This window comes from Indicator indicator, chromosome 16 (assembly GCF_027791375.1).
Source record: "Indicator indicator isolate 239-I01 chromosome 16, UM_Iind_1.1, whole genome shotgun sequence".
Taxonomy (NCBI): Eukaryota; Metazoa; Chordata; class Aves; order Piciformes; family Indicatoridae; genus Indicator; species Indicator indicator.
Window position 1 is genome coordinate 14,041,470 of NC_072025.1, and position 25,944 is coordinate 14,067,413.

General features: G+C 44.2%; 1 protein-coding gene across 1 annotated transcript in view; it reads right to left on the reverse strand.

Moving 5' to 3' along the window:
* The window catches only part of SPG11 (SPG11 vesicle trafficking associated, spatacsin), a 48,364-nt gene that overhangs the window by 7,070 nt on the left and 15,350 nt on the right, over positions 1–25,944 (reverse strand). The window contains exons 13-33 of the mRNA XM_054387915.1: positions 25,725–25,852; positions 24,808–24,986; positions 24,125–24,332; positions 22,495–22,698; positions 21,360–21,466; positions 20,320–20,465; positions 19,281–19,442; positions 18,384–18,450; positions 16,717–16,882; positions 14,026–14,231; positions 12,442–12,550; positions 11,358–11,517; positions 9,375–9,608; positions 8,533–8,733; positions 7,800–7,907; positions 6,541–6,703; positions 5,448–5,662; positions 4,281–5,025; positions 2,494–2,636; positions 1,432–1,630; positions 92–229 (exon numbers count right to left, since the gene is read on the reverse strand). Coding sequence (XP_054243890.1) covers positions 92–229; positions 1,432–1,630; positions 2,494–2,636; positions 4,281–5,025; positions 5,448–5,662; positions 6,541–6,703; positions 7,800–7,907; positions 8,533–8,733; positions 9,375–9,608; positions 11,358–11,517; positions 12,442–12,550; positions 14,026–14,231; positions 16,717–16,882; positions 18,384–18,450; positions 19,281–19,442; positions 20,320–20,465; positions 21,360–21,466; positions 22,495–22,698; positions 24,125–24,332; positions 24,808–24,986; positions 25,725–25,852 — 3,988 coding nt within the window. The remainder of the gene's footprint in view (positions 1–91; positions 230–1,431; positions 1,631–2,493; positions 2,637–4,280; positions 5,026–5,447; positions 5,663–6,540; positions 6,704–7,799; positions 7,908–8,532; positions 8,734–9,374; positions 9,609–11,357; positions 11,518–12,441; positions 12,551–14,025; positions 14,232–16,716; positions 16,883–18,383; positions 18,451–19,280; positions 19,443–20,319; positions 20,466–21,359; positions 21,467–22,494; positions 22,699–24,124; positions 24,333–24,807; positions 24,987–25,724; positions 25,853–25,944) is intronic.

The window sequence follows — 25,944 nt, forward strand, 5'->3', positions numbered from 1 at the left end:
ATTGGTTTTCTTTGTGCTGTGATTTCAGAGCAAGCAGCAGGATGTTCAGCAGGGCCCTGGTTACTTCCAGCACCATTTGCTATTTACTTACTGCAGGACAGTTCCCCACGTGGCACTGAGGAAATTTTATCCAGTAACTTCATGCCAACCAGTGTGTGATCCTGGCAGAGCTTAGCCAGCTGTAGGAATGTCTGGCTCTCAGCTGCAGGGTTCAAAACCTGTTTCTGTCCTGTGGTCACAGAGAGAGGAGGGCAAGGGGAAGAGAGGAGGGCAAGGGGAAGAGAGGAGGGCAAGGGGAAGAGAGGAGGGCACGGGGAAGAGAGGAGGGCACGGGGAAGAGAGGAGGGCACGGGGAAGAGAGGAGGGCACGGGGAAGAGAGGAGGGCACGGGGAAGAGAGGAGGGCACGGGGAAGAGAGGAGGGCACGGGGAAGAGAGGAGGGCACGGGGAAGAGGAGGGCAGGGGAAGAGAGGGGCACGGGGAAGAGAGGAGGGCACGGGGAAGAGAGGAGGGCACGGGGAAGAGAGGAGGGCACGGGGAAGAGAGGAGGGCACGGGGAAGAGAGGAGGGCACGGGGAAGAGAGGAGGGCACGGGGAAGAGAGGAGGGCCAGTTTAACCCAGTGACATCCTACCATCACTTCACAAACCCATCAGGAAGCTGCTGCTGAAAGAACATTTTCCTTTTCCTTTCACAACACAGTTCCCACCCACTCCTTGCACTTCCATTTATACCCTTCCATGAACCAGCTCAACTCCACACTCAACAGAAAACTCTCCTCTTCTGGATCTGTTTTCTGCTGGGCTAGGAATCTGCCTAAGATGAAGGAGGTGCACCAAATGGTCTGAGCAGACCAAGGGGAGCAGCAGGAGTGAAGGGTAGCAGGGTGGAAGAGCTGGAACAAAGGAGAGCACACCTGGACTTGTGAATTTCCATCTCATGGCTCATTGTTTCTCACAGAACTTTGTCATCAATGTTGTGACAAAACAGAAGTGACATCAGAGAAGTCCCCCAGATAAATTCCTGCTCTTTTGAGGAGCAGCCCTCATTGCCAAGTCAGAAAGGAAAAGCCTTTTGGCTGTGCTTTACACCAAGAAATGAATCTTTCCAGTCAGATGATGAGTGCTACAAAGATCACAATTCAAACAGCCTTTGTTTTCTAACCCATTCAACTTACATCCATTAAAAAAAAACAAACAAAAAACCCTTAATGACTGCAGCACAACCCTGGACACAAAAAAATAACCCAAAACCATTTGTAGAAAACCTTAACTACAGTAGGCAAGGTTTACTAACCTTAGACAAGAGCTGCCCAACATTGCTGGCTATAAGCAGCCTTCAAACATCTCGAGAGCAAGGACTGGTTTGCAGATACAAATCCCACACCTACAAACCCCAAGCACTCAAAGACAAGACCAAGCCTTTTTCCTACCTTTCCCTTCTGAAGATGCCAACAACTCCTGCATGATTTCTTCAGCCACCAGCTCTGCCACAGCTGCAGGCTGCAGCCCTTGTGTGCTGATGAAGGCCTGAGCCTTCCTGCACCTGTCTGGCCGACAGGAGGACAGGATGGCTCGAAGCACCTTCTCAGGGTCATGGGCTGACATTTCACTGTAGGAGCAGTTCAGTTCCTGAAAAGCAAACACACACAGCAAAAACTCCAGTGCAGAAAGAGGCCAGGATGAGAGAGCTGGGGTTGTTCAGCCTGGAGAAGAGAAGGTTCCAGGGAGACCTTCTGGTGGCCTTTCAGTGCTTCAAGAGGCTGATCGGAAAGCTGGGGACAGACTTTTGAGCAGGGTCTGTTGTGACAGGACAAGGGGTGATGGTTTGAACTAAGAGGGAGATTCAGACTGGAGAGAAGGGAGAAATGTTTGACCTGGAGGGTGGTGAAAGCCTGGCACAGGTTGCCCAGAGGGGTGGGAGATGCTCCATGGCTGGACCCATCGCAGGTCAGGTTGTTTTGAGCTCTGAGCAACCTGCTCTAGTTGCAGATGTCCCTGACTGAAGGGGGTTGGACTGGATGAGCTTGAAAGGTCCCTTCCCACCCAAACCAGTCTGGGATCCTATAACTCTACATCTTGACCTAGAGTAAATGTTCTTGTCATCAGTTGATGCAAGAGGGGAGAGCTGGAGAAGCAGTCAAAATTGTTCAAAAAAGAAATGCAAACTTCTCTGTCCTTGGATGAGTTTAAACAGAGGCTTCATCTGTGGATCATATGAATGTCCTCCAGATCAGGATTTCTGGCTTAGTGGAGGTAGAAGCAGGGGACTAGGGAGTCTGGAAGTCAAGTTCATCTCAACACTTAATTCTTAGGAAGCACCTGGCCATTTTCTCACACAAAGGTTTGGTAATTTCACCCTCTGAAGCTTGTTTCAGGCACCTGAAGGTGGCTGAAGAGTTGTTTCATCACTCTTTATCCTGTCCTCCACAAACTTCCATGGCACAGCTTGACACAAACCACTTGTTTCTTCAATCCTATCACTGGACACTTACCTTGGAAAGCTCATACAGACAGAGAACCTGTCTGCAGTAGTTTCTGCCATGGACACATTCATCTATGAGAGTCTTCAGACTGGTAACAACTTGATCATCTAGAGATGGAGCCACAACAGGTGTCCAGTCTTCTAAGCTTGATGCTGGAAGCAAAAATACTCTGAAATAATTCCTTCTGCACCAAGACAGGTGACACCAACAAGCCTTAGATCTGGAGTAAGACTCTAGAAATGAGTAGCAAATAGATCATAACTTTCTCAGTCTGAAGACTGAGCTCTTGATACCTGGGATTTTGATGTTTGTTTTTAACTTTTAGGGCACAAACAGCATGAGAGAACAAAATTAGGCAAAATATCCACAGTAGTCTCTCAGATGTAAAATCCTTCAGCAGAAGAGGACAAAAGGCTTCAGCAGCCTTTCTGGTGGCTTTACTTACTCTCTTCTATTTCTGTCAAGTTTTACACAAGTTAGTACTAGAAAGCAAACTTCCAGCTGACAGCTTTCACATCCAGACTTTAGAAGTGAGCAGAGAATATTTAGATACATTTATATAATCAAGCTTAACCTTAATAAATGCTAAACCCTTTAAAATGTACCAAAAATTCAGAGAAATTATTAATCAAAGCTCCAGAAACACACTCAAGATTTACTAGAGTGTGTAATCCAGAAGCAGGCAGGTAGCTGAAGCTCCAAGTTATTTTATCAGAGGGCAGGGAAGCCTTACAGCAGGATCTGGACAGGTTAGACCAAGGGGCCAAGGCTAACTGTATGAAGTTCAACAAGGCCAAGTGCCAGGTCCTCCACCTGTGTTACAACCCCAAGGCAAGCTACAGACTTGGGGATGTGTGGTTGGAAAGCTGCAACTTGGAGAGAGACCTGTGGGTACTGGTTGATAGTTGACTGAACATGAGCCAGCAGCGTGCCCAGGGGGCCAAGAAAGCCAATGGCATCCTGGCTTGGATTAGGAACACTGTGGGCAGCAGGGACAGGGAGGTGATCATCCCCCTGTGCTCAGCACTGGTGAGGCCACACCTGCAGTGCTGTGTTCAGTTCTGGGCCCCTCACTGCAGGAAGGACATTGAGGGGCTGGGGGGTGTGTCCAGAGAAGGGCAATGAGGCTCATGAAGGGCCTGGAGCACCTGGCCTATGAGGAGAGTCTGAGGGAGCTGGGGGTGTTCAGTCTGGAGGAGGCTGAGGAGAGACCTCATGGCTCTCTCCCTCATGGGAGATTGGAGCGAGGAGGGGGCAGCCTCTTCTCCTTGGTGGCAAGTGACAGGACCAGAGGAGATGGTTTCAGGCTGCATTTCAGGTTCAGGCTGGATGTTAGGAAACATTTCTTCACTGAAAGGGTTCTCAAACACTGGAATAGTCTGCCCAGGGCAGTGGTGGTGTCATCATCCCTGGGGGTGTGTTCAAAGCTGTGTGGACCTGGTGCTTAGGGACATGGTTTAGTGTCAACCCTTCAGTGCTGGGTCGAGGGCTGGACTGGATGATCTTCCAACCAGAGGTGTCTTCCACCAAGATATATTCTGTGATCCTGTGTAACAAAGCACAGGGTAGGAGACTATAAAACTTCAGACAGAAACACCCTGCCTGAAGCACACAGGAGTCCTGGCTATCACAAGGTGTCAAATTCCTCTCAGCAGAGGATTTATGAACTAGGAGATAACCCATTGTCATGAAGACCTTCTTTCCTGCAGAAATCTTGGGGGAAATGAACACTGAAATAGATCAGGAAGAATCCAGTGCAGCCCTAGCAGTGCTATGAACTGGTTTGTGTCACTTACTGCTCGGGACTCTGCCCTGCTGAGATGAACTGCTGTCAGGTGTCCTCTCCCTGGCTGCCAGCAGAGCCTGGATATCTGTGTGGAGTTTGTCCAGCTCAGCCTCCCCTGAGGCCAGAGCTCTGCAGTGCAGCACCAGTGAAACATCTCTGCTGTAGAACTGGAAGTAGTGGCACACACGGCTGGCTTCATGCACGCTTCCTTCATCCAGAAGAGACCCAACCAGGAACCTGAGGGCTTCCTCCTCATCACTAGTCAAGGTCTGCTGAGCCTCTCTGAATGCAAGACCCTCCAGCTGCAAGTACTTTGGTGTGTTCAGAGCAGGTAGCTTGGAGAAGGAAAACTCCTTAGCTAAGCTGTCAAAGGTAAGATCTCTGTTGACTGCAGCCTGGGAGGAAAATCCGGCCTTGCCAGTCCCCTGATCCCTGGAGAGGGTTTGCTGTGTGATGTGACAGATCCAGATCTGCTTCTCAATCTCTTCTAACCTGCGCAGCGGCACCGAGTCGCTCTTGGCCAGCCAGTGGCCAGCTAGGGTAAGCAAGAGATGTCTCTCCATAATGCTGTTTACCTTCTCCTGATCTAAGGCTTCAAACACTGTGTTTGCCTGATCAAGAAAGAAATCAGCTGCAGGTTTGCTGGAGATGGAATTTTTCATGAAGCTGTCATGGCATTTTTTCCAGAACTCGATCCTTGTCTGGCTTTGGTGCCACTGGCCAACGTCTCTTAAGTGGTGCAGATCTCTTAGAACCTGCAAAATTCACAGAGGCTTTCAGACAACTCTCTTTCCCCAGAAGAAAACTCTCATTCTAAGGCCAAAATACCCCCTCAAAGAAAGAGCCAGTTTAGATTAAGTGGCTCAAGATGCAACAAATCCATCTAATCTTCTCACCAAGCGTGGTTTAATGGCCACGGTGGTGTTAGGTTATGGTTGGGCTCGATGATCTTAGAGGTCTTTACCAACCACAATAATTCTATGATTTTAAGTAAAAATAGGAAGAGCATCAGGACAGCTCCACTGTCCTCCAGCCAGCTTGTTTGGTGGACTTGCATTTAAAAGGGGAAGAGATCTAAAGCACAATTTGTGTCTCAGGAAGGCTGAGAGGAACATTCTCAGTGCTGCTACTACCAGGAGTGTTCAGAGGTGAGTAGCACCACCTAAGTGCACCGTACCTCTCGTGTAACTATGTTGTCCATGGGCAGTTCAGCCAGAGCTGCTACCTCCCGAGCCAGAGAGAACATCCCTTTCTCTTGCAACTGCTCCAGAATGGACCTGCACTCCCTCTGGAAGGTCTCCATGCTGTAACTGGTTAGGATGGAGCGATCGATGGATATGGAGGAGTCCTTCAGGGTCTCACTCAGTGCACAGAGCTTCTTCACATAAGGACCTGTTTTACAAGAGGGCAAACAACTTAAAGGAAGCTGCTTTGGAAGGCTGAGGAAATGCTGCTACTTCACTCAGCATTCCCCCTGCCAGAGGAAGGGAGATTTTACACTCTCAAGCTTTCCTGGGACTGAAAACAAGCTCTAAATCCATACACCAAACTTCTCTGAAGATAATAGGTGTGCTCCTCATCGACACTTGCAAGCAGGCAAATGGAACACTTCCAAAGTTACATCTTCACCACTGCAATTTACCCTAAGAGTGTGGCCAGCAGGTCAAGAGAGGTTCTCTTCCCCCTCTACTCTGCCCTGGTGAGACCACATCTGGATTATTGTGTCCAATTCTGGGCTCCCCAGTTAAGGAGGACAGGGAAATACTAGAGGGTGTCCAAAGGAGGCTATGAGGATGCTGAAGGGACTGGAACATCTGTCTGATGAGGAAAGGCTGAGAGATCTGGGGCTGTTAAGCCTGGAGAAGAACAGCCTGAGAGGAGATCTTAGGAGTGTCTTTAAATACCTGAAGGGTGGGGGTCAAGAAGTGCCCAGGCTCTTTTCAGTAGTGTCCTGTGATAGGACAAAAGGTAATGGATATAAATGGGAACCCAGGAAGTTGCACCTCAACATGAGGAGAAACTTCTTTAGTGTGAGGGTGCTGGAGCCCTGGAGCAGGCTGCCCAGAGAGGTTGTGGACTGGGTGATCTCCAGAGGTCCCTTCCAACCCCTATCATTCTATGACTCTATGATAAGCACCAAGTCTGGTTAAATAAATTCTTAAACAAACATAAATCAGGGTGAATGCACTTAAAAGTCCACATTTTCAGTTGCTCCAAACCCATTTTAGCTTCAAGCAGTGATGCTCTGTACCAGAGGGAGCTGTATTTACCATCAAGCAGGAGACTGTCTGCTGCAGCAAAGAGCTGTAAGAGCTTTCCCAGTTCATACTCTGTTCTACATTGCTGCAGCATCAACTCAAGAAGAAACAATGCCTGTGATTCCAGCCACTGCACAGGTAATTCTGAAGCTGCTGGTTCCTCTTCACTTTTAAGCTGTATAGAGAGAAAAAAAGAGTTTTAAGTGGTAAGGTTTGGGGTATTTTTTTGCACTTTGTTCTGCATTTTGATGGGAATCACTCTGGAAATGGAAGGTACCAGCTCAACTTCCCTCTAAGAAGCAATGAGCTGCCATGCCCAAGGTGACACTGACCCATCACTGATGCAGGCTTGGCTTTGATCTGCAAGTGGTCAATTTTATGAGAGAGTGAGCAGGTGGTAATCATGGAAGAGATGAAAGATGCAAGAAAGATCAGAAATGGATAGATAAAATAATCTGCTAGCTCCTGTCACACTGCTCTATGCTTCATAAGCACATCCATTATGTGAGTGGTGCAAAGGGAGAGGAAACTGATTCTGCCTCAGCTTGAATCAGAAGGAAAACTCCTCATGGCATGGGGTGTTAGTTACCAAGATAGTCAGGGAACCATAAAATTGTGATGGAAAGGAAAGAACCAAACTAATTTGTGACCAAGAACACATAAAAACCCTCTGGAAACCAACAGCTGCACCAGTGTCTTAACTGGTGTGCAATTCATTGTCAAAGAGAAGTCTACACCACTACCAAGACTAAAGTGATATCACAGACTCCTCCAGAAACTCCTCTAGAAGAGCTGTCTGGCCTCAACAGATATTCCTTCTCAGTCACTGGTTACCAGCTCAGTGTTGACTTAGAATCATGGAATTGTTTTGGTTGAGTAGAGAATATCCTACACTGACCACAAAGAATTCACTTTACCAGCAGTGGTTCTGCTTGAGTCAATGTTGGCCTTCAAAGAGCAAACAGCTCACATGAGGAGTATGACTTCAATCTGCCCAGCTCAACTTGATTGGATTTGGTTGGATTGATTGGATTGAGCCAATCAATCCAAAATGATTCAGGAAAATGCACTGCAGGTTTTCATTTGTCAAAACCAATTTGTCAAACCCAATAAGGAGAACCTGCTGCAAGCTGTTGCTTCACAAACCAGCTCCCAGATCATTCTGAGCATCCCCTCCCTCATTATTTTCCTCTCTGACATTAGATGGCAATCACATTCTAACAAGGGATGAAGTCTAGGAAATGCTCTTTAGAGAACATGAATTTGCTTACTTTGCTGAGACTGTCATGAAACTTGTCCAGTCTGCTTTTAGCTTCGCTGTATTTCTTACAGTTCATGCACAGCTCATACATCTCCAGGATATGCAGTAAAGGGCAATCCTTTAAGACACAAAAAGAGGTTATCATTCTTCCCTAAAAGTACCTCAATAAATGTAGAATTTGTTTTTCCCTCAGTATCAGAAGAAGAAAGTTCTCATTGATTAAAATCATGTGAAAGGTTTTCACATGATCTGCAGACGTGTAACAGCTGGAAGAACTCCCACTCTAAGATGTTCTTACTTAACTAGGATTTTCCCAGAATCCTCAAATCCCAGCATGGTGGGGGATTAGAAGGGCCTCTCTGCCAACTCCCCTGCTAAATCAGGGACACCCACAGCAGCTTGCCCAGCATCACAACGTCCTGGTGGGTTTGGAAGCTCTCCAGAGAAGGACACTCCACAGCCTCTCTAGGCAGCCTGCTCCAGGCCTCCAGCACCCTCACACCAAAGAAATTTCTTCTCCACATCAGATGGAACCTCCTGGGCTCCAGTTTGTGCCTGTTGCCCCTTGTCCTGTTGCTGGGCACCACTGAGAAGATTACATCCAGTGGATTATACCCAGTTTATACAGGCCACAAACAGCGAGAAACAGTGTAGTCCTCTCCAAGATCACCTGATCCAATCCATGTCCTCTCCAAGATCATCTGAGATACACTCAATATAGCAGTAAAAAGACTTTATCTTACCTTTAAAAAGAGTTGGAAGCCATTGAGAAGTGTTTTATGTTTTTGCTTTCTTAAAAAGACTTTCCAGACAACTGAGAGGTCATGAAGATCCCATTCGTGGGTTTCTGCTGAGCTTTGGATATGGTTTGTGGCTTCAGCTCTGGTAGTGTCATCCACAGTAGTAATTATCCAAACACAGAGGCAGTGAATGGTGTTTGCATCCTGTCAAATGACAGAAATTATGGTTTTCATGGAATCAAAGAAACATGGAATGGTTTGGGTTGGAAGGGATCTTAAAGATCATCTAGTTCCAACCTCCATGCCATGGGCAGGGACACCTTCTACTAGATCAGGTTGCTCAAAGCCTCATCCAACCTGGCTTTGGACACTTCCAGTCTTGGAGAGTCCACAACTGCTCTAGGCAACCTGTTCCCTTGCTTCAACACCCTCATGGTTAAGAATTTCTTCCCAATGTCTAATCTAAACCCAGGTTCTTCCAGTTGGAAGCCATCAGCCCTCATCCTGTCACTCCATGCTTTTGTACAAAGTCCCTCTGCAGCTCTTCTGTAGCTCACTTTGAATACTGGAAGGCATCTCTAAGGTCTCCATGGAGCCTTCACTTCTCCAAGCTATACAGCCCCAACTTTCTCAGCCTGGCCTCAGTCTTCTCAGTTTTATAATAGCCAGAGACAAACATCACTTCATTACACACCACTTGGCCACATCTGTCACATAATTGACAACTGCTACAACAACTGAGAAGAAAACCTTGATGAATGCAACCCACTGAACATACCTGTGCACAACCATCCTTGTTTTACTACTTATCCCTTTGAGAGACAAATAACTTCATCAATACTCACCTGGAAACAGGCTGCTAAAACACTCAGAATGGGAGCATGCTGCCTCAGTCCTTCAGTCAGAAGATAACCTGAAGGGTTGGAGTTCCCCTGGCATTGAAGGAGGATCTGAAAGAGGCTATCTGCATATTTGCTCCTCAACACACCTTTTTCAGGACTCAAAAATGGTAACTTCTCCAATGCCAACATCAAGTGGTCTTGTAAAACAGGAGTAAAATCTTGAAGGATGGACATGACCTAGGAGGAAAGAATCAAAGGCATCTCTTCAGAGCAAGACCCAAGGAGAAGGAGGAGAAAAGAGGACTGAAGAGTTAAAAACACAAAGAAAACATTCTTCACATGTGAGGTTTTAGACCAGTTTTGGAGACTAGAGATGAAAATAGGTTGTGTGGGTGTGAATCATTCTAATAACTGAAGCTCACCCTTTCACTGAACACCTCTCAGAGACACTTTTGGCACATCTGTCCCATTGCCACCCGTGTAACAAGAGAAGAGCCTCGTTGGTTGCTGTGGGGTAATTACTTATTTTAATTTTCAAGGCAACAACAAAGAGATCCAAGTTGAAATCCCAGCCCTGCTGAGTATCATCTTACCTGGAATTCTCCAGTTAGCTTCCTCACATTACTTTGCCCAAACTGCTTTTCATTTTGACATATTGGTCAGTAAAGTAGTGTTTAAAACAAACAAACAAACCCCAAACAAACAAACAAAAAAAAAAGGGGAAGATTTAAGATTCTCAAAGGGTTAAGCCACAAAAACCAACGTAAGGTTGGAAAGGAAATGTGAGTGGCTTTATTAAAAGCTATATTGAACATATGAAGTAAAAAAAAACCAAAACAACAGTAAGAAAATGATTTAAAAAAACAACTTCAACTTCCTCATCCTGTTGTGTGTCATCATTTTAACTAAGTTTAAAATGAAAATTGAGTCCTTTCTTGGCAAGTACTGGTGATCAATTTACCTCAGAGATACTGAAATCATTCCTCTCTGAAAATTGTTTTCTCCAGCACTGACTAATTATAAAGATTTTTCCATCAGGGAATTTTTTTCCCCCCTAATCTTCTCCTTTAATAGTTCACTTTCATGCTTTTAGGAGAAAATATTATGGCTTGTTCTTGTCTCTGCAGAAATGCTTCTCTACCTTTGCTCTTCCAATACTTCCCTTGGCAGAAGAAAGCACAAAGTTCTCTTGAAACCAGTAAGTGACAGATGAATATCAGCTGGGTGATTATCAGACTGCTGGAGGGGGTCGAGAGTAGGCCACTAAGATGATCAGAGGGCTGGAGCACCTCCCCTATGGGCACAGGCTGGGAGAGTTGGGGCTGTTCAGCCTGGAGAGAAGAAGGCTCAGGGGAGAGTTTATAGCAGCCTTCCAGTACCTGAAGGGATCTACAGGAGAGCAGGGGAGGGATATTTTACAAGGGCTTGTAATGATAGGATGAAGGGGAATGAATTGAAGCTTGAGGAAGGGAGATTTAGAGTGGATATTAGAAAGAAATTCTTAACAGTGAGAGTGCTGAGACACTGGAGCAGGTTGCTCAGGGAAGCTGTGGATGCCCCCTCCCTGGAGGTGTTCAAGGCCAGGTTGGATGGGGCCTTGAGCAACCTGGGCTAGTGGGAGGTGTCCCTGCCCATGGCAGAGGGTTGGAACTAGGTGGTCTTTAAGGTCCCTTCCAACCCAAACCATTCTGTGATTCTATGAGTACTACAGCTGTTGAGCACTCAGCTCCCTCTGGACTCAAATGTCTTTGTTTTGTGTTAGCTTTTCACATACCAAGAGGGAGAGGGAAATAGCAAAGTTGGGAAATCCATTTGCCAGAGAAAGGTTATCACACTCAGAGAGCATCCTAAGACAACTCCTAACTCCCTGCAAACCAATGAGGCTTCAAGCTGATGTTGTCTCCCCATTTCTCTGGTTAAAAGAAATCTATTTTTCCTTCTTGATAAGCTCCACTTTCAGACAAAAATCACACCAGGCTTGCTCACCTCATCTGGCTGGTAGCTGTACAGCTGGGTTTGGATGATGAACTGCAGCCAGTCGTTGGCTTTGGCACACTCCTTTAGGTAAGAGGTACTCAGGGTGATGTTATGGACTTTACAGAACTGCATGACCAATGCCCACTGCCTTCTAGAGTCACTAGAGGTCCTGCATGGAATTGAAAGAGCTTCAGCTGTAATACATTGGTGTTTATAGATGTTAGCAATGCCTAAACTCCTCACCTGGCCTGAGATCTATTGCCTGTGAACAGCAACACTACTGACCTCACTATAGATAAGGAGCTTCCAACTACACCTTCTGGATGCTTCCACCCACTGAGTAAGGTCTGTCGTCCTGTCTTGACAGAGTAGCAATGAGGCTGGTGAAGAGGCTAGAGAAAAAAATCTTGTGAGGAGCAGCTGAGGAAACTGGGGTGGTTGAGTCTGGAGAAAAGGAGGCTGAGAGGAGACCTCATTGCTCTCTACAGCTCCCTGAAAGGAGGTTGGAGTGAGGTGGGGGGTTGGTCTCTTCTCCCTAGTATCAGGTGATAGAATGAGAGGAAGTGGCCTGAAATTGCCCCAGAGGAGGTTTAGGTTGGAGATGAGGAAAAATTTCTTTCCTGAAAGAGTGGTCATGCATTGGAACAGGCTGCCCAGGGAGATGGTGGAGTCACCATCCCTGGAGGTGTTCAAGAAACGTGGTCATGGCACTTGGGGACATGGTTTAGTGGCCATGGTGGTGTTGGGTTGTTGGTTGGACACGATGATCTTGAAAGGCCTCTTCCAACCCAAACAATTCCATGATTCTATGCTGGCTTTTAAAACAAGTCAACAACCTCCACTCCTGAGCATGCTGCAAGAGTTCTGTGGAACAGATTGACTTGGAACATGCTGAGCACACGTGTCCTTGGCCAAAAATCATCTACTGCCTCTATGACTGGAAATGTCAAGACTACCTTCTAAATTCCAACACTGTTGTTCAGGTTACTGCAGGAAACCACACAGGGATCTCTTTAGCTTTACACACAAATGGTAGCATTCAGTGCTCAGCCCCAATCTGCCAGCATAATCCTTTAAACCATGTTCTACTCACTTCTTTATTCCTTGATGCTCAACTGCATCCCAAAAGGCTTCTTCTAAGGAGGTAAGAACTTCTGCTGCTGCTGCTTTTTCACCATCAGCCAATTTTGTTAACTTCTCAACTGTTTGGAAGAACAAAGTACTGCATTTGAGAAGCTATCTGGGAGCAGAGCAAGGGTAGTATCTTCAGAAGTACCAGAATCAACAAGCAGAACAACTCCTACTAATGTAAGTGTTTTAATGTTCAATTATGCCATGGCTGGCACCAAAGTGACTCTGTGATTTCTGAGGAGGAATTTCAGCTTTCAAATCTCCTCCTGTAGTTTTAAATAAGTTTTTAGAACGATCAGGAAAATATAATAAAATAGTAATAGAAATAAAAAGCAGTTTCCTAGCTGGAACAAAAAGACACCTGTGGACCTGTAGTTAGAAGTTCAACTTCCTGAAGTTATTCCTAGGATAAATTTTATTTCCCTGCAGCTTTGAACATCTGATTTCACTGCAGCTATAAGACAGTTTGTAAGTACCAAAAAGAAAAGAGTTTTGTTTAATTCTCCAATTAGATTATTACAACATTAGGCTGAGCTTTACTAAACATTACACTGAGCCTTAGGCAGCTGTCCAACTCCTGTACTTCTGCTTCTGTGCCACATTGCAGCCTCTCTGCCTTAACAGCTATGCCAGCTTCACAATGCACCTTCAAAATTAGGAAGCATCTGGGTCAGGCCAATGCCAGGCACAAATCCAGGCTGGGTGCAGAGCGGGTTGAGAGTAGCCCTGAAGAAAGAGTCTTGGGGGTATTGGTTGATAAGAAGCTCACCACGAGCTGGCAGTGCCCTCATGCAGCCCAGAAGGCAAATTGTGTGCTGGGCTGCATCAAGAGGAGCGTGGCCAGCAGGGCAAGAGAGGGGATTCTGCCCCTTAACTTTGCACTGGAGAGACCCCACCTCAAATACTGCATCCAGTTCTGGTGTCTCCAGCATAAGAAGGACACAGTAAGTCCAGAGGAGGGCCACAATGGTGATCCAAGGGCTAGAACACCACTGCTATGAGGACAGACTGATGGAGCTGGGGTTGTTCAGCCTAGAGAAGGCTGCAGGGGGACTTTGTAGCTGCCTTCCAATACCTGAAGGGATCCTACAGGAAGGCTGCAGAGGGATTTTTCATAAGAGCGTCCAGCAACAGGACAAGGGAGAATGGTTTTAAACTGAGGAAGAGAGCTGAGGCTGGATCTTAGGAAGAAGTTCTTCAATATGAGGGGGTGGGACTCTGGAATAGGCTGCTCAGGGAGGTTGTGGAAGCTTCCTCCTTGGAGGTGTTGAAGGTCAGGTTGGATGAGGCCTTGAGCAGCTGAGTCTAGTTGAGAGGAATCCCTGCCTATAGTAGGGAGGTTGGAGTTGATGACCTCTAAGATCGCTTCCAATCTAAGCCATTCTAGGATTCTATGAATAAAGGAGCAAAATTCTCATCTCTCCAAAGGACAGGATGCTTCTACTGCATTCCTAAGAAGTTTGGCACCACCCTTCAATCCATCACTGCTTCTCCTCCCAATAAATACAGAGCATGTGATGCTAAAGCAAACAAAAGACAGCCTCACCCAAAGATTCTCGTATTTGATTGTGCTGAGATTCTTCATTTTGAGTTCTGTAGCTGAAAATCATGTTTGCAACTTTAAGATCCACCCTGAGCTTGAGGCTGCTGAGACCCAGCAATTCCAGAAAGCACACACAGGCTGCTCCTACTGCAGGTACACTGAAGGAGGAGAGAGCTAATACAGAAGCTTCATTTCCTGCTTGCTGAATCCTGAAACAAGAAGACCACTAGTTAAGATTTTTAACCCATTTTCAAAGAGGCATACTCCCCACAGAAGCAAGTACCTTCAAAGTTTACTAAACTCAGACCTTATGAGCTTGAAATCCATTTACAACCCAAAAGTTTCATACTGATAAAAAAAATGAAGTATGAGGGTAAAGCCTCACCCATGATAAACAGAGCCTGAAACTCAATAAACTTTAACAAAAAGCCGAAGTATTTGAAATTATAAATAACAAACCACACTTGCCTGGAATTTTAGGGCCAAAAGGTCCACCACAGAGCTCACAATCCACACACAACAGCATGAAGAACTCGAAAGTGATGTGTGGACTGTGCTGAGGGACACAAAAGGTACCTTAAAGGGTGCTACAGGGGCTGGTTCATTGCTTATGTGAACTTTTTACCACTGAAAAAAACCAGATCACACATGCTTGATCCTCTTTAGAGCTTTGAAATATTTCAGTCTTGATCAATGTAAGCTTTCCTTTTTTGCCCAATTCATAGAATCCTTGAATGCCCCACCATGGGCAGGGACACCTCTCCCTCTTTACACAGAGAAACTGATTATTCCATTCCCCCTAGTCCTTAAAAAAAACCAAAAAAAACAAAAAAACCCAAAAAACACTGAAGTTGGAATTGGGGAGATTCAGGCTGGACGTGAGGAGGAAGTTCTTCACCATGAGAGTGGTGAGAGCCTGGAATGGGTTGTCCAGGGAGGTGGTTGGGGCCCCATCCCTGGAGGTGTTTAAGGCCAGGCTGGATGAGGCTCTGGCCAGCCTGACCTAGTGTGAGGTGTCCCTGCCCATGGCAGGGGGGTTGGGACTGGATGGTCCTTGTGGTCCCTTCCAACCCTGACTGATTCTATGATTTGTATCAAAATGATGAAAAGAAACAGAGAAGGGCTAATAAACAAACAAGACATTGCAGAAACCAAGGGCTTTGTTCTGCTCTAACTCCTACTAATTATTGATATATAGTTAATACACTTAAATGCAATACATACAAGCATGATGATCATACCCTTCTGAACGTGATTTTGAAGCTCCAGCCAGAAAATGTAATTCCTTCAACCTCTGGAATGTTGTCTTATTAATCATAGAATCATTAAGGTTGGAAAAGACCTCTAAGATCATCAAGTCATCAAGTCCAACCTTCTACCCAACACCTCCAAGACCCAAAGGTAACTAAGAACTGAAATGTAGCTAAAGAAGTGTCATCCTTAGGAGGTGTCCAGGAAGAGAACCATAGAATGGTTTGGGTTGGAAGGGACCCTTAAAGATCATCCAGTCCAACCCCCTTGCAGTCAGCAGGGACATCTGTAACTAGAGCAGGTTGCTCAGAGCCCTGTCCTGCCTCACCTTGAATATTTCCAGGGATGGGGCATCTAGAACCTCTAGATCATGGCTATCTTTACTCTACAGAGTGATCTAGAAGCTCAGGTCCCTAGAGGGAAAAGCCCAGAGGTGTTTGATACTGGCTGGAACACCTTTGATTGGCTGGAATCTTTGCTGTGGCTGGAATATTTCATTCCTTGCTTTCACTGAGTAGATTTTGTGTAGGTCACTCAAAAAGAAAGCTCACCTTCATGTAGGTGAGAATTGATCTCTATCTTACTTGATCCTAGGCCATCTAAAATGTCAAGTGACCCAATGCACACAATTTGTCTGCTGTTGGGAAGGATGAATGTATAATATAATATAATATAATATAATATAATATAATATAATATAATATAATATAATATAATATAATATAATATAATATAATATAATATAATATAATATATAATATAATATAATATAATATAATATAATATAATATAACATAATATAATATAATATAATATAATATAATATAATATAATATAATATAACATAATGTAACATAATGTAACATAATATAATATAATATAACATAATATAACATAACATAATATAACATAATATAACATAATATAACATAATATAATATAACATAATATAACATAACATAATATAACATAACATAATATAACATAATATAGTATAATATAACATAATATAAATACAATACTATAAATTATATACAATAATAATGATATATAATATTATAAATTAACATATAAATTAGAAATATAAAAGAATTAAACATATAAATAAATATTATATAAAAGTATATATTTTATATATAAAAATTATAAATTATATATAAATATAATAATATATAAATTATAATATAAATATATATGATATAATGTGTACCAGTAGATATAATATTATATAATTATATTAATATAATACATTAATATAATATAATTAATAGAAATGAATATACATTCATATAATATAAAATAATAGAATAGAATAATATAATTTATATATCCATAATTATATATAAACAACATAATTATATATAAATAACATAATAATACAGAAATTATATATAAGCATATATAATAATATCCAATAGTCATTTTTTGAGGAAGAGAACTTACAACTGTTTGGGGGATTTGCTCTTTATTAACTGCTGGACCAAAAAGGTACCAAAAGCAAAGGCAGGGCGCCCATGGTGCAGGTAGTACCCAAAATCCAGTCGTTCCATGATGGCATATTTGTTCACCAGCTCAGGGGATGAAAAATGAGGGAAGTCACTTGATGCATCTAGAAAGAACATCAGCATGATGATGAGCTGAGAAACAGCTGAATTCAACACAGAAAATGGCTTTCAGCTACAAAATAGGAGAGGTGACAGAATCACAGAATGTTAGGGGGTGGAAGGGACCTCCAGAGATCATTGGGTCCAACCCCTCTGCCAAAGCAGCATCACCTAGGGCAGGCCACACAGGAACATGTCCAGGTTGGCTTTGAAAGTCTCCAGAGAAGGAGACTCCACAGCCTCTGGGCAGCCTGTTCCAGTGCTCCATCCCCCTTCACAGTAAAGAAGTTTCTCTTCATGTTGAGGTGGAAATTCCCATATTCTAGCTTGTACCCATTATTCCTTGTCCCATTACCAGGTGACACCTTCCTCTGTCTCCAGAGAAGGAGACTCCACAGCCTCTGGGCAGCCTGTTCCAGTGCTCCATCTCCCTTCACAGTAAAGAAGTTTCTCTTCATGTTGAGGTGGAACTTCCCATGTTCTAGCCTGTCCCCATTATTCCTCATTCTATTACCAGCTGACACCTTCTTCTTGACATCCACCCCTCAGATATTTAGATAAATTAAGATCCCCTCTCAAACCTTCTCTTCTCCAGACTAAACAGCCCCAGGTCTCTCAGTCTTTCTTCATAGCAGAGATGTTCAAGTCCCTTCATCACCTGATCAAATGTTTCTCCTCCTATTCCAGTCCAGATCTCAGGTGCCCAAACCCCACTGCAATTCCATTTCTCACTGTGCAGCCAGAACTCTGGATCAATTTTTAGGTCCTCAACTTGCCTTTAAAACAAATATAGTACCTCAGCACAGGAGGGACATGGACCTGATGGAGTGGGTCCAGAGGGCTACAAAGATGACTGAGGGGATTGAGCACCTCTGCTACAAGGACATGCTGAGAGAGCTGGGGATGTTCAGCCTGGAGAAGAGAAGGCTCCATCCAGGCCTTAGAGCAGCCTTACAGTACCTGAAAGGGGCTACAAGAAGGCTGGAGAGGGACTGTTTCCAAAGGCCTGGAGTGATAGGATGAGGGGCAATGGTTTGAAATTGGAGATTTAGATTGGATGTTAGGAATGCTCCACTGTGAGGGTGGTGGAGCACTGGAACAGGTTGCCCAGGGAGGTGTGGTTGAGGCCTCATCCCTGGAGATATTCAAGGTCAGTCTCAACAAGGCTCTGAGCAACCTGATCTAGTGGAGGATGTCCCTGCTCACTGCAAGGGTTTGGACTGGATGTCCTTTGGAGGTCCCTTTGAACCCAAACTGTTCTATGATTTACATCATATATATTTACGTAATCTATATAGTCTGCCTGTGGAGAGCTTAATGGACAAAGGAAACTGATCTAGGATCCAATTTCAACCCAAAAGTTCAGTAAATTACTAGTTTTGATGAAAGAAACGACTTTTTGAAGAAGTTCCTTGCCAAATCATTCCACTGAAAGGTTTTGGTTTTTCCTTTTTAAATCCAAGGTGCCCAGGCTAGAAAGCATCTAAAAGGTGAAATGCAACATACCTGATACAGCAAGAGTATTTGTGGATTGCCAGCCAAATAATTTAGCAGGATCAAAGGGTGCTAATGACTGAAAAAAAAAAATTAGAAGCAAAATACCTTTAGAAGCTAAAGATTTACTTCAGAGCACACTAGAGATGATTTCAGGGAGGTAAAGCAGCAGCCAAATAGCAACAGCATCGCTGTTATCAAGCAGTGATGTGCCTTGTTCAAGTTCTCCCTCAAAGGTACATTTTTATCTACCCCTGTTTATCATTTTGGGTTTTGAATAGGATCAGAACTCAGAAAAGTTCCAGGAGAAGTTTAGACTTTGGTCTAACAAAAGAGGGAAAGAAAATGCTTAAGTATTTTGCTAAAATGACCTTAGCAAAGTGAACACTTTCCTAGTGATGAACCATTGATAGCATTTCTTCCAACTTCCAGTTTCTCTCACTTCCAGCTTTCAGTTTCTCTCACACCACAGCTCTGAAGGGCCCAGAGTGACATTCCATGAGGCACCACCCCTTAATTCCACATTTCAATTTCTCCTAGACAATTCAAGCCATCTTCATTTTTTGCAATACTAAACCACTGCAAGAGACTCACTCCTCTGACACTCCAGAGCAGCTGAAGTTAACCACTGCAGATGCCTTTATGTGCCTGGAGGAGGAAGGGGAAGGCAGACTCAAGGTATTTAGAAACCATTGAAAAAAACTGTTCAGAATGAAGCTATAAACTTTGGCTCTGGGATACACCTGAGGCCAGCTCAGCTCAGCTGACCTGGCTGGCTCCAAACTGCCACCAGGCTGCAGCCCATGGCTCTGGGATTCTGTCCCATCCAAACCAGGACAAGCTGAAAACAAGTTTCTCTTAGCTTCCTTTTGTTCTGCCTAAAGCTCAACCAAAAACCATTTCATATACCTGAAGAAGATGGTAAAGAGAGATGTCAGGTGGCAAAATTCCATGGGAAGTAGAGGGGGGAAAGAGAGCAGCTTTCAGTTTGGGGTAAGGAGTCAAAGCCATTTTTAAGAGCTGGGGATCAACTTTCTTTAGAGGTTTTTCCACGTCTTCGTTCTGAAGAACCTGCATTGCAAGAGAGCAAAATTATCTCACTAGGAAGAAGAAACTCAAGTAAGATAATAAGAAAATGGTCTTTGAATGCACCAAACTACCTCCTGGGAACATGACATGCAGTGACAACATTGGGTGGTGTCATTTTGATGTATCATTTTTTACCTGTAAAATTTTTTTAAGTTATATTAGACATACCTGGAAGAGTACCTAATGGTTTAGGTTACTGTGCTCTGTATCAGAAAGCTACCTCAGTGAATAAATGCTGTTTCAAGACATGGTTCACCATTTTAGAAGTTTACTCAAAGTACTTTTCCACACTAAAACTATTTGAGGAACAAAAGTGACTCAGCTAAAACTATTAGGAAGAAGTTGAAGACTCAACTCACAGCCCTTGTGCCTAGCTGTGTCTAAACCAAATCACCTCAGACTGCTCTACTTGCTTCATTGGGTCACACCCAAATCAGATTTTTATCCAAAGAAATTAGATGATGGCATTAATGTTTTTATTTCCATATTGCTTTGAGTTTTCAACACCATGTGAGAACTTCTTCCATGGGGGGCTTAGTCTCTTCTCCCAAAGAAACAAGTGACAGGACAAGAGAAAATGGCCTCAAGTTGTCCCAGGGGAGGTTTAGGTTGGACATGAGGAACAATTTCTTCCCCTTCAGGGTTGTCAAGGCCTGGCCCAGGCTGCCCAGGGCAGTGGTGGAGTTCCCATCCCTGGAGAGGTTTCAAAGCCATGGAGGCATGGTGCTGAGGGCCATGGTTTGGTGGTGACCTGGCAGTGCTGGGGGAATGGTTGGAAATGGGATCTTAAATGTCCCTTCCAAGCAAAATGATTCTGTGATTCTCCCAAAGCTTGTCAGGAGCTGGGTGCAGACAGTACCTGATCAATGCCTCCAGGAGCATACATTGTAGTAGCAAGGGCTAGCAGTGTCCTTCCCTCCAGCAGCATGCTGCTCACACTGGCTTGGTTACTAGGGATCAGCATCTGAGCATTTGCCAGACTGGCCTGGAAAATCATCTTTGGATCTTGAAGGGAAAAAAAACAAATGAGGTGGAATTTCATGCAAAGCCAATGTGGAATCATCAAAGCATGCATTTAAACTGTTTAACAGCTATGAAAAATGATGATTTTGCTGTTTTTTGTTATTAATTTTTCTAGATTGGAGATTAGGAAGAAATTCTTCCCCATGAAGGTGGGGAGAGACTGGAACAGGTTGCCCAGGGAGGTTGTGAATGCATCCTCCCTGGAGGTGTTCAAGGCTTTGAGCAACCTGGTCTAGTGGAAGGTGTCCCTGCTCATGGCAGTGGGGTTGGAACTAGATGATCTACAAGGTCCCTTCCAACCCAACCCATTCTATGTTTCTATGAATTCTTTATCCTATACTGGTCACATTTTCTGAGAAAGCCTTCACTTGGGCTTATTTTTATCATATTTTCATGTGTACCTCTACAAAGGATGAAATATTATAAAAGTGAAATGACTTGGAAGACAAAAATTCAACTGATTTTCAGTGACAATAACAAAGAAACAAACAAAAAGCAAATATGTAATCCAAGAGGCAGGGAAGCTAAAATGTGCCACAAGAACTAGAGGAAGCTTTGATTTTAACAGGTTATTCTGTTCTGAATTCTCCTTCTGGGCAACTTGTGGAGAACATAAAATCATAGGGAATGATGATCATATACAAAATAATTCTCACCTCTCTAGAGGCTCCAAACCTCTCTGTACATTTTAAGTAGGAATTAGAAGTCCTATTTTCATTGAATACCAGCTTGGAAGGGACCTCAAGGATCATCTAGTCCAACCTTTCAGGAGATGAGGATCTGATGCATATGGAAATGATTTGCCATGGCCAAAAAACCCCAAGCTTGCAGCAAAGCAAACATCAGACCACCTCCTGAGTGGGGCCAAGCTCTTACCTCGGGGATTACTGGCAACTCCTCGACACTGCACGAGGAATTCAAACCAGGGATGAGCTTCCTGCAGTTCCTTGCTCTCCAAAAGAGGGCAATTTGAAGGAGTTAAACTGGAAATAAGACAAGTAGCAGCACAGTGAAAATGCAGCAATTGCCACCTTCCTCTGCCCCAGCATAACACTGTGTTAAAAATAAGGAGCATCTGAACGTGGTGCTAGGGTCTTGTTTCATCCATTCTTCTGGAAGACTCAAATCCCATCACCCTTCTCTAGAAGGCATCCAGCTTTAGTTGATGTGGCATCTTTGACAGCTCCCTCACAGGTGCTCAAGTGAGAGAGTTCACAGGATCATTGGATGTTAGGGGTTGGAAGGGCCCTCTGGAGATCTTTGAGTCCAACTTCCCTGCCAGAGTAGGACCACAGAATCTAGTGCAGGTCGCACAGCAGTGCATCCAGGCAGGTCCTGAAAGTCTCCAGAGAGGGAGATTCCACTCTCTGGGGAGCTTGTTCCAGTACTCCCTTACAGTAAAGAAGTTTTTCCTCTTGTTGAGGTGGAACCTCCTGTGCTGCAGTTTATATCCATTGCCCCATGCCGTATCACAGGGTACAAGTGAGCAGAGGCTGTCCCTTCCTTCCTGACACTCAGCCCTCAGATATTTATAAACATTCGTTAAATTCCCTCTCAGGCTTCTCTTCTCCAGACTAAAAACCCCAGGGCTCTCAGCCTTTCGTCATCAGGCAGTGCTCCAGTCCCTTCATCATCCTTGTAGCCCTCTGCTGGACTCACTCAAGTAGATCCCTGTCCCTCTGAGTCCGGAACTGGATGCAATATTTCAGAGTTTCTGAAGAACAAGTTGTCTTGACTCATTCAGGATTGAATTGCTTCTAGCATTCTACTAATTATAACTGTAATTATTTCCTTTGACGACTGACACCGATTAACACTGACAAGACAACCTGCATAAAGCTTCAAAATGCAGCATGGAACCTCCCAAACTGCCACACAGCTGTTATTAAATGACACTCTCCTGACCTTCTCTTGGCAAACAGGAAGGGACTGAGCAAAACTCTTACTGCCAACTGTAAAAACGTCAGGATTGAAATCTGCAGGAGGTCTGAGGGGCGAAAAGGATTTGTACCTGTAATAGTCCAAGTAAGTGTACAACAGATACTGCAAATTATGCTCTAAACAGTGGAGGATGAAGCGAGCATGGAAGTCCAAGGCACCTGCAGTGCTGTATTTCAGAACAGGGTGAGGGTTCTGCAGCACTCCCCCGAGGTAAGACAGTCTTTGGAGCAGAAGTTCGAAATCCTCCACCTCAGAAGAGACAAAAATGCCATTTCTAGCAGGAAAAAAAAAAAAAAGGAAAAAGCACACACACTGATTACACACTTCTCCCTTCAACAAGGTCTGAAAGGTGTTTCCAGTTCAGGATCAGAAAGCAAACCTTTCCTTCCAGGGGACTGCTTCACCACTGAGGTAGACACAACATGCAGTGCTCAAAGAATAGCACAGCTGCTACAGCCTGCTGCAGAGAATGAGGTGTGAGGAGTGAAATGCTGTGTGCAGGATCACAGAATGCCAGGTTGGAAGGACTCCAACTATCATAGAATGGTTTGGGTTGAAAGGGACCTCCAAAGGTCATCTAGCCCAACCACCTCTGCAGTAAGAAGAAGCATTCCCAACTAGATCAGGTTGCCCAGAGCCCTCCTGTCGAGCCTCACCTTGAGTATTTCCAGGGATGGGGCTTCAACTACCTCCCTGGGCAACCTGTTCCAGTGTTCCACTACCCTCATGGTAAAGAACTGGTCCAGCCTTTCTAGGTGCTAGTGGAGTTGAAATGAGCTGGCCCAGCACCCTGTCAAGCTGAGTCTTAAAACTGACCAGTGTAGGGGAATTTCCTCTTTTGTGTTAACAAGGGCATCAGGAATACAATCCCTGTGAAAGATCAAAGGGCTGATGAAGGATTTCTGTTGCTGTCATGCTTCTCTTTTCAGGTACCAGAAAGTGCAAATACAAGACTAAAATTAACTGGACCAATGGATTTGTGCTGTTTGAAAAGAGGGCACTAAGCACAATATAAAAATTAACAGATACCAGAGATTCATTAACGTGTACCTGAAAGGAGGTTGGAGTGAGGTGGGAGTTGGTCTCTTCTTCCTGGTGACAGAAGGCGGTTAAATGGCCCAAAATTGTGTCAGGGGAGATTTAGGTTGGACATTAGGAACAATTTCTTTCCTCCATGAGTGGCCAGGAACTGGAACAGGCTGCCCAGGGAGGTGGTGGAGTCACCATTCCTGGAAGCAGTCAAGAAACCTGTGGCCATGGCACTTAGGAATATGGTTTAGTGTCCATGGTGGTATTGGATTGATAGTTGGACTTGATGGTTGAGGTAGTGACAGGAGTAGGGGCAATGGAATAAAGCTGGAAGTGGGGAGATTCAGGCTGGAGATGAGGAAGAAGTTCTTCACCATGAGAGTGGTGAGAGCCTGGAATGGGTTGGCCCCAACCCCGGAGGTGTTTAAGGCCAGGCTGGATGAGGCTCTGGCCAGCCTGATCTAGTGTGAGGTGTCCCTGCCCATGGCAGGGGGGTTGGAACTGGATGATCCTTGTGGTCCCTTCCAACCCTGACTGGTTCTATGATTCTATGATCTTGGAGGGCTTTTCTAACCCAAACAATTCTATGATTCTATGGACTTCTGTATCTATCTGATTGTGGGATCATCTAAGGCAGAAAGACAGAAGAATAATGCACTAAGGACACATACCTAGCCAGCTTGTTTAAAATATCATTTCTCATGTAGCTACTGCACAGCATCTTCTGGTCAATAATGGCTGGAGTCAGAGGAGGCCAGTCAGTCTGTCCACACGTGGGCTGGCTGGCATCAGATTCTTCAATCCATGAGCAAATACTAAGCCAATCATGTTGGGCTGTCAAGTGCATCCAGAGAACTTCAGGATTACAGGTCTTGAGGTCTGTGTTTCAGAAAGGCAAAGTGATGAAAGCAGCACAAACAGACACAGCTCAGGGAAATGCTGACACTGCTCTGGAGATGGACACATTTGTATGGAATACTTTCAATGACCAGCAAAAGCTGAGATGAAGGGAACTGTCACAGCTTGTTAGAGCTTTCTGTTGGTCAAGCTAAGTGTGATACCACAGGGTCATCAGCTTTACAGAACATAGCAGAGTAGAACATTTACAAATGGCCATGCATTAGGCAAGTCCCTTTCAGCTAGTCCTGAATTTTTTACGTCCCTGCCAGAAGGTAAACAGGATGAAAGCTGACCAAAAAAAAAAAAAAAAAAAAAAAAAAAAAAAAAAAAAAAAAAAAAAAAATCAGTGACCTACTGTGGTGGCACTCAACTTTCCTTCTATCAATGCCTCTCCTACACAACTTACATCAAGGACAGGTTTTTAACTGACATTTGAAGCCCACAGCAGCAGAACACTTGCCTTGGCGTGGCTTTCTGGGAAGGAGAATCATTTCCTGCACAAGCTCATCCCACCACTGAGCCCAGTTCAACATGATTTTGACTCTCCTCTTGTGAACCCTGTGTCTGTCACCACTCAGCAGTGAGTCCAGAACGTCTGCATGCTTGGAAAAGTCTTGTTCCTTCCTCCAGCTCCTGCAATTGCAACAAGGTGTTGCATTAGGGATGTTTGATAGTGCTCTTTTCGACAACAGTCCACAAACTAACCAATCAAAGATGATACAAGGGTCAACAAATCGAGTTAGTCCTTTTGGAAGGGAGTTCTGGAAGTGGTGGAGGGACTTAGTTCAGTTTGAGAGTGCTTATGAGAGGAATGAGCAAAGGACAGCCTCACCTCTCTAAAGCTTGACACAGCAAGTGATAAGATTTGTAACACAAAAAGATTTGTAACATACAGCACCTTAAAATCATTTTAAATAAGTATAAAAACACCTATTTAATTCTCAAATGATTCTAACATTCTTTAGTTTGCTTTATGATGCATTTCATATCTCCCAAACAGGGTAAACATTCCATCTGCACCTTTAATTTGATTCATAATTCTAGCAATAGCAATTGCTATCAAAAATCCTTCATTTATGGTGATGGCATGCACAGAAGATCTCTGCTGCACTGACAACAGTTTGTCATGACTTAGCCTGGAAAGAACAGGACAGGAATTGTGACATTCATGAGAGAATGAATTACTTCCCTCACTGAGCCTTAGTTCTGCAAGCAGGGATCAGTGTGAAATAAATGAAATGAGAGCAGACTGCATTTGTTAGTGCAGCAAATCACAGAATTGTTTCAGTTGGAAAAGACCTCTGGAGGCCACCACATTTAAAATCCTATTAACATTATGAATTAATAATTAGAACTGATAACCCACATTACCTGGAGAGAGATTGAATCTCTTTATTTTCTTGGAAGGATCCTGAGTAAGAGCTTTCAACCTGATGCACAAAGTCTATCATCTTCTTCTCTTTTGCAGAAAAATAATTGTCTTCTTGTAAGAATTTCACCTTTAATTCAAATTAAATTATTACTTCCAATTACAATTGTTATCTGCTTATGAGACAGCAAAGCTGGAAAGGATCCTGCAAGTGCAAAGAGT